The sequence below is a fragment of the Penaeus japonicus genome, unplaced genomic scaffold (genome assembly GCF_977035675.1).
Source record: "Penaeus japonicus unplaced genomic scaffold, GWHDUDI00000001_assembly GWHDUDI00000041, whole genome shotgun sequence".
In the NCBI taxonomy this organism is placed as follows: Eukaryota; Metazoa; Arthropoda; class Malacostraca; order Decapoda; family Penaeidae; genus Penaeus; species Penaeus japonicus.
Genome location: NW_028234443.1, coordinates 1,445,369 through 1,454,293, shown reverse-complemented (window position 1 = coordinate 1,454,293; position 8,925 = coordinate 1,445,369). Strand labels below are relative to the sequence as shown.

The following is an 8,925-nucleotide window of genomic DNA, read 5'->3' as shown; positions in this document are numbered from 1 at the left end:
AGGAAGGGGAAGGGGAAGGGGAAGGGGATGGGGAAGGGAAAGGGGAAGGGGAAGGAGGAGGAGGGGGAGAAGGAGAAGAGGATTGAGAAGGAGAGGGAGAGGGAGAGGAAGGGAGAAGGAAAATGAAAGAAAAAGAAAGAGAGAGCGAAGGCAAGACAGAATGCATCAACTTGCACTGGTTATATTTTCTTTATGCATATTATTTTGTCAAGTTAAATTAAATGCAAAATAGACTTTAAAATTATATATTTTAACTACGAAATATCATATATTACTTCATAAATCATCAACAAAATGACTGGAATGAACAGAGCCATCAATATCACAGAACCATATTCTGTTACGTAAACAAAATGCACACGAAATGTATTCCTCTTTAACAACAATGAAATGATTACTCTCTCTTATAAATACTTATACTCTTCCAAACGGATAACAGTCACACTCCCGGGACGCATTTAGTCGTTCTTCGAGGGTTCGTAAAACCTCGCCAGCAGAGCCCTTAGTATGTTCCCTGGGAGCTTCTGTTTCCTCTGAATCAGGCTGTTTAGGCTCGCTCGGATCCTCTGGGCGAGCTCTTCCACGGTCTCCCCTTCTCTGTGGTAGATGGGTTCTCCGAGATGCGCCCGGAGCTGTGGGACAAATGCGTGTGTGAGAAATTGGTGGCCTTAAACCTTTGACAGCAAGGACGTCAGGATTTGCAATGAATCCTGAAAAGGGATGAATCGAGGTCATTATGACTAATGTAGAAAAAACGAGACTGAACGATTTCCGCACCCCGAGAGATGTAATTGACGCGTTTCTGACTACTCCGTCTTCGGAACTACACGGAAAGGGAGTCATTTAAACGAGGGTGACCTAGTATATCAATTATATTATCACCAAGATATATACTCTACACACACAAAGACTCGTTTGTTAACTAATATTTCATAGCACCAGATGGCAAAGATGAAAAGCACTATACACAACACAGGTTCACTGAAAGGTGAGATACCTGTTTCGAAACTCTCCTGGATTTCATTGCCAGGACTGAGGAGTCAGAGGAGTGGAAGATACATAAGAGGGAAGGCGAGAAGCAGAACGGCAATGAAAGAGCAAAGAACGAGCAAAGAAAGAGCGGGTGGGAAAAGACACATGGAAGAACAAGAGGAAAAGGGAGAGGCAGAATGGCAAAGAAAGAGCAAAGAAAGAGCAGGTGGGAAGAGAAACAAGGAAGTACAAGAGGAAAAGGGAGAGGCAGAATAGCAATGAAAGAGCAGAGAAAGAGCAAAGAAAGAGCGGGTGGGGAGAACAAGAAGGACAAGAGGAAAAGGGAGAAGCAGAATGGCAAAGAAAGAGCAGGTGGGAAGAGGCACATGGAAGTACAAGAGGAAAAGGGAGAAGCAGAATGGCAATGAAAGAGTAGAGAAAGGGCAAAGAAACAGCAAGTAGGGAGAACAAGAAGTGCAAGAGGAAAAGGGAGATGAAGAATGGCAAAGAAAGAGCAAAAAAAGAGCAAAGTAAGAGCAAAGAAAAAGGAGGTGGGGAGAGGCACATGGAAGTACAAGAGGAAAAGGGAGAAGCAGAAAGGCAATGAAAGAGCAGGTGGGGACAGGTACGCATAAAAAGAAGTAGGTCAGGTCAAACTGAAGGTTTACTCAGCCTATAGTTGACGTGTAACACCAGTCTGAGGATGTGCGGAGCAAGAAGACTGTGTACAGGAAATAACCCAATTGTACCAACATGGTAGTGTTTTGTCATTCATAAGATCACATGAAGACATAGATTAAACTACAATTCATTAATATTGATTTTGAACACCAAATTTCCTACAATTAATATTCTGAAGTAAAAAAAACAAAAATATAAACATAATACTGTGTGCACAGAGATAAAATAAAACAAAAATGGCCACAATAGGGTAAATATAAAGAAAAATTGCTAGATCCATTCTGATCCATCTTATATTTTGCTTTTCCTTTAGATTCCATATATCAAAACCTATTTTAAATAGTTTATTGCAGTTGTGCTTCATCTTACCCATAAATAAAACAAACAACTCATAGATAGCAAATTAAATTAAACTTCAGGAGCATCACTGAACTCCATTTCCTGTATCCATAATACCATAAAATAAAACATGTGACCTCTAGATTTATCTCAAGTTTTGACAAAAGAATTTAAAATCCTAAATATATCACCTTGACTGGGAACCCCCCATAGATGGGGGCAATGGGGAATCTCAGCTTTTCATAGAGAGCGATCCAGAGACGCTGCGGCCAAGACACGGTGCGGAAGGCTTCTCTAAGGTTCTCCGTGAACAAGGGGACGACAGGCTGTAGGGTAAATTGGATCAGAATTAATAACTTTGTATTAAGAATATCATACTTACGTTTAATAATATATGTAACACACATATACATACATATATCATGCATATGAATATATTCATAAATGTATTAAGAGCCACATCTATTCTGCCAATTCCCAGAGAACTCAACAAAGGAATCTGGTCATCCTAATTATTTTTACAACAAATTATATATGTATTAAGAATAACCATTGTAATTTATGGAATAAAGTTTTTGAATTTGAATTTGAATTTGAATTTGTGGCATACAATAAATAACAAAAAAAAAGAGGAAATTCTGAAATTCCTTGCACATTTAAATTCAACATACACAGGAATTATGCTGGAAATCCTTAAAACAAAAGATATACTTCAGTCATCCCAGACTAAAGCAAATGTTGCAAAAGTTAAAGCTTTTGTGTAATAAAGTACATCAGCACCATGGCAATGGTACATAATATGCCAATGTTCTTAAGTGTTTAACCCATTCACACCGGATGACATATTGACATGTTTCATGGTTTTTGCGTCAGACGCCGGCAACGAGATATTTGGTCAAGGCCAGCACTCGGGGTGAGCGAGCAGACAGCCCAGACTCTCGGCTAGTGCACCCGAGAATCCCAAGGCATTAGGCTTATGCGTTCGAAAACCCCGGCATTACAACCATACAAAGCCAGAATCACCCCGGCGTGAATAGGTTAAGGAGTGTACGAGATATCACTTCGGGATAGTTCAATCTTGAAAATCTTGGGAAAATGTTCTTGAGGAGACTCAGCACCAAAGAGGAGGACTTTATTGACGCAATGCAGATGGGTGTCACGACATATACAACGCACAAGTTTCTGGCATGATGACGGGCCTTATGATGTACATGAAGATAGTCCTCATGGTATATTTGCCAGGAAGGGAAAGTGGATCACGTTATTTCTTTGCAACACTATGAGTATACCTTTATTTAGTTACTGATGATAGCAACTGGCAATTACAATTATTATAATTATCTTAATTTTCACTAGAATTGGTTTGGTTTAAAAAACACAGTCTCTACTGTGTCCTCTCGTAAAACTGTATTTCTTGTATCTCAATTAGTAGAAAGGAGGAGGAGGAGGAGGAGGAGGAGGAGGAGGAGGAGGAGGAGGAGGAGGAGGAGGAGGAGGAGGAGGAGGAAGAGGAAGGGAGGAGGAGGAGGAAGAGGAAGAGGAAGAGGAGGAGGAAGAGGAAGAGGAGGAGGAAGAGGAGGAGGAAGATGAGGAAGAAGATGAGGAGGAGGAAGATGAGGAGGAAGATGAGGAAGAAGATGAGGAGGAGGAAGATGAGGAGGAGGAGGAGGAGGATAAGGTGGAAGATGAGGAGGAGGATAAGGTGGAAGATGAGGAGGAGGAAGAAGAAGAGGAGGAGGAGGAAGTTGAAGAGGAGGAAGAGTACCATACACTCCCATGAAAAAAGTCAAAGACGTGAATACGAGACGGAATTACGCAAATGAAATCCTTTCCGAAACTACTCACCGCCTTTGCCTCTATGGCCACTTTCGCAAAGCCCGTGCGATTCCCCCACATGAGCTGGTAATTGTGGTCGGAGAACTGGGCTTCGCGCACTCCTCCGGGCGAGATCGACAGGATATTTCTCTCTGAGAGCGTTTGTACACAGGACGTTATGGTCCCTGGAGTGATGTGGAATGCTTCAAGTATGACCTTCCAACCTGCGGAACCAAAGGGAAATGTTCAGCTTAAATCTCTATGGTCTTATAAGGTTACTGAGGTACCCGATAGCACGGCTAAATAGCAATGGCTATTACTATTATTACTACTACTGTTACTACTTACAATAGTAATAATCATAATAATAATAATAAAATAAATATCACCATCATCATAATTGTCATCATCGTAATAACACAAAAAAATAAAGACAACAAAATCATGGGGTATTGTTCATGTACAGTTTCCCAATCTGTAGAAGCAAAAGAAGAAGAAGAAGAAAAAGGTCTTACATTGATGAGATGCTAATATCCTATACTTGAATCACAACATATAAAAATACACACACACATTCACACACACACACACACACAAACATACACACACACACACATACACAAACATATATATATATACACACATACACACACGCACACGCACACACACACACGCACACACACACACACACACACACACACACACACACACACACACACACACACACACACACACACACACACACACACACACACACACACACACACACACACACACACACACACACACACACACACACACACACACACACACACACACATACACACACACACAAACATACACAAACATACACAAACATACACAAACATACACACACTCACTCACTCACTCACTCACTCACTCACACACTCACACACTCACACACTCACACACTAATTCACTCACTCACACTCTCTCTCTCTTCATAGATTCATTTACATACACCCTCCTTATGTTTCTGGAATATCATCTACATTCTGTTAAAGAGGGAAAAAAAAGGGAATTATATATTTCACACTCAATAAAACTTAACAAATATTCTAATGTATTCTAGCCTCACGCTAGGCAACTACTTCTTACACACAAAAACAGCGATGAAAATGTAAGATAATCAGAGCCCATAAAAACCTATGTTTTCACCAGCTCTGTGTCCTTATCAGTTCTTTTTTTATCACATTAAAGTCAAGGTCACCCTCAGTCTTTTATCTCGGTATCTCGCCGACCAATGTCATGCCGTCAGCTGAGAATCTCAAAAAAAAAAATAAATAAAATAAATAAATAGCTTACCGGGCACCTTCTCCAGGAATCTGTCTCCAACGCAGTGGATGAGTCTTCCCTTGGTGAGGATGGTTCTCGCTACAAGGTAGTAAATGTCTATGGGTATAGCACCATGGTAATAGATGATCAGGCATGGCCCCTCGTCTGGTAAGTTCTCGAGGCCGCGGACTTCGTACCCTGAGGGAAATTAAAGGTTTGTGAGTGGGGAGGGTTTTTAGAACACGACACAAAAAGAGAAGAGGGAGAGAAACCCTCTGTTTCTCACTGTCTCTCTCTGTCTCGGTCACTCTCACTCACTCACTCATTCACTCTGTCTCGGTCTCTCTCTCACTCACTCACTCACTAACTCTGTCTCGGTCTCTCTCTCTCAATCATCACCATCACCCTCTCCCTCTCCCTCTCAAAAAAGGTTTAGACAAGCATTAATTAACTCAAGAGGTCTATTAACATTCTGATTATATCTTTATCAGCATTCACTTAACCTCTCAAACATGTAGTCAACAAACACCTGTCCTTTCTCCACTAACTTGTCTGTTTCTCCCTACAAGACCTTCTTCCTCATTAATCAAAAAATAATTACATCTTTATCTATCTATCTATCTATCTATCTATCTATCTATCTATCTATTTATCTCTCTCTCTCACAGTAAGTCACCCAGTTGGTCAGTCAATTAGTCACCTAGTTAGTCAGTTACCCAGTCAGTCTCCTCCTCTCTCTCTATAAATCTCCCTCTCTCCCTCCCTTCCTTTCTTTCTCTCCCTCCCTCCCTCCCCTTCTCTCTCTCCCTTCCTTTCTCTCTCTCCCTCCCTTTCTCTCTCTCCCTCCCTTCCTTTCTCTCTCTCCCTCCCTTTCTCTCTCTCCCTCCCTTCCTTTCTCTCTCTCCCTCCCTCCCTTTCTCTCCCTCCCTTCCTTTCTCTCCCTCCCTCCCCTTCTCTCCGTACTTCCCCTTCTCTCCCTCCCTCCCCTTCTCTCCCTCCCTCCCCTTCTCTCCGTACTTCCCCTTCTCTCCCTCCCTTCCTTTCATTCCCTCCCCTTCTCTCCCTCCCTCCCTCCCTCCCCTTCTCTCCCTCCCTCCCAGCCTACGATGAACTCACCATGCCAGATGTAGCCGTGAGCATCCCAAAGCAGTGATATCAAGTAGCGTCCGCTTGCCCATGGGTCTCGATGCAGCGTTTCATTCAGCACGTTGTACACTTTTTTTCTGGAAGATATATTCTTATGTATTATCAAAGTCAAGTTTAAGAGGCAAGAATTTTTTGTAATATATATATATATATATATATATATATATATATATATATATATATATATATATATATATATATATATATATATATACATATATATATAGTAAATAAAAACTAACTAAATGAAGTGCATCTAAACATCAGTACTTAAAGGAACATAAAATGCACAGCACATTAGACCTGCAAGTATCTCTCAAACACAGAAGTACAGTACATTCAAGTGCACATTAAAGAGACATCCACATACTATGCATTAATCACATGATCAATAGTTTCCTAAAAATACTGCAGTCTCAGCAATCCTCTTATCTATATCATAGTATGACTACCTCCCCCACTGATAACGGCACCATCTGTGGTACTTACTCAGCAGGTACCGTACCAGTTACTGTGTGACCGGCAGGTGTGGAAAATGTCAGATAAGGCCAAGTAAAAAAATAAAATATAATGTTGTGTCCCATGGTAATAATATATAGGGGTGGTAGGTCAGATTTTGAATAATCATTATAATCATGATTACTATTTCAATGTTATTATTCTCATCATCACAATCATTATTACTATTATCATTATCATCATCATTACTATTACCATCAACATCCTTACTGTCCTTTTTCTTACAATTATCATTATCACTATTATAGCAATACCAGTTAACATCAAGCTTTCACATTCTTATGGAATTGGCTTCAAAATCAAGAAAAAATAATAAATTTTGGAGGATCGGTCAGGTTCCAGGAACTTCTAAATCATTTCTCTCTTAGCATAATAATGTTTTTGTCTTCACTCCTCCCCCCTCTCTCCTTTTCTCCTACTCCCTTCCTCCCCCTCCCCTCTCCCTCTCATATTCTTATTCACTCTCTTTCTCCCCTTACCTCTCTCTCTCATATTCTTATCCACTCTCTCTTTCTGCCCCTCTCTCTCTTTCATATTCTTATCCACTCTCTCTTTCTGCCCTTCTCTCTCTCATATTCTTATTCACACTCTTTCTGCCTCTCTCTCTCTCTCATATTCTTAACCATTCTCTCTCTCATATTCTTAACCATTCTCTCTCTCATATTCTTATTCCCTCTCCCTTTCTCCCTCTCTCTCTCTATCTCTCTCTCATATTCTTATTCACTCGCTCTTTCTGCCCCCCTCTCTCTCATATTCTCATCCATTCTCTCTCTCATATTCTTATTCTCTCTCCCTTTCTCCCTCTCTTTCCCTCTCATGCACTCACTTTCTCTTCTTGGTCCGTCTGTCTCTCTGTCTCTGTCATTCTCATTCATTCACTCACACTCACTCACACTCACTCACACTCACTCTCACTAACTCTCACTCACTCACTCACTCACTCACTCACTCACTTTTTCTCCATTTCTTTCGAAGAATGGATCGCGATTATGAATTCATCATCAATTAAGATCTTCATTACCCTATCTCATAACAGACATTTGGGAAACCTAGTCATCGCATTCTTCAACAATAAACCTATGGCTCAGAGAGTTTTAAAAATTCTGTTCTTATTCTTCAAAATGAAACTGTGGATGAAGGAGTTGACTTTTTATTCATTAAGAATCAAGATTTCCCCTTTTGCATCTTGTTCCCTGAGTAGAGAGATTCAAAACGTGTATTCTGTTTGCAACACAGGCGTGGATTCGATCTGTAATTGCTCCCCGTGGGTCGTCTATTTGCTACGTTACGAATTGGCTTTGGAACATTTTCTGTAAATCATTTAACCCATAGCCGACGGGGCACCTAACGACCTAACTGGTCATTAAGGCGGGCTATCTACAACACTAGCTGCATCGGCTAAAAATTAGAGGCACGGGGAAAGGGTTTTCTCCGCCCTCCGGGTAGCGCAGACTAGCCCAAACAATATTTTTCCATAAATCCATCATAAAATGCAAGTTTAGGCTGACTTTGGAACACAAAAATGAGAAGAGGGAGAGAAACCCTCTGTTTCTCACTGTGCTACCTCTAGAGGTAGCACCGTTCAAGCCATAACACTTCATGACTGTGTGTGCACTTCAACTGTGAGCAGATCCCGATGTCGCGCCATGTACGCATTGACACCCGTCTCTTAACCCCTTCCTGACGGGGCACGCGCTACGCGAAAACCCCTATGCCTGGCCATTGCAATATTGCATTGGAAACGTCACACTGGCATGACGCCCCGGCATCGGGAATTTAGCTGTGTCACATGAGTGTGACACACCGTCATCATAGGGTTAAGCCTAATCAGTGCCAACATGTATGTCATGACACCCGTATGCAATGGGTTAATAGGTGAATGTAAAAGTACTAACCATATCTCCTCCAATTTGCAGCATAAAGTGATATAAAATGTATATCGGCACTCTCCAAATAAGCACAGTCTCTTGTCTTGTTTCATTGGTGAGAATTTTATACGCATATAAAACTTGATCTCATAAAATTTGGAGCCTCACATAAATATATATGAAAAAATGTCTCTTTTATTAACCCTTTTTCTATTATTAAAAAAAAAAAGAAAAAAAAAAGAATGCAGTAAAAATTGATTCTGAACACAAGAAGAAAGTATTTAATCTG

General features: G+C 40.8%; 1 protein-coding gene across 2 annotated transcripts in view; it reads right to left on the bottom strand.

The window, feature by feature from the left end:
* Positions 1-229: 229 nt before the first annotated feature.
* The window catches only part of LOC122254062 (DGAT1/2-independent enzyme synthesizing storage lipids), a 14,227-nt gene continuing 5,531 nt past the window's right edge, over positions 230-8,925 (bottom strand). For both annotated transcript variants that reach the window (XM_043017541.2, XM_043017542.2), the window contains exons 4-8: positions 6,220-6,326; positions 5,134-5,301; positions 3,838-4,031; positions 2,184-2,318; positions 230-632 (exon numbers count right to left, since the gene is read on the bottom strand). In XM_043017541.2, the coding sequence (XP_042873475.1) occupies positions 459-632; positions 2,184-2,318; positions 3,838-4,031; positions 5,134-5,301; positions 6,220-6,326 (778 nt within the window). In that variant the 3' untranslated portion in view covers positions 230-458. The remainder of the gene's footprint in view (positions 633-2,183; positions 2,319-3,837; positions 4,032-5,133; positions 5,302-6,219; positions 6,327-8,925) is intronic.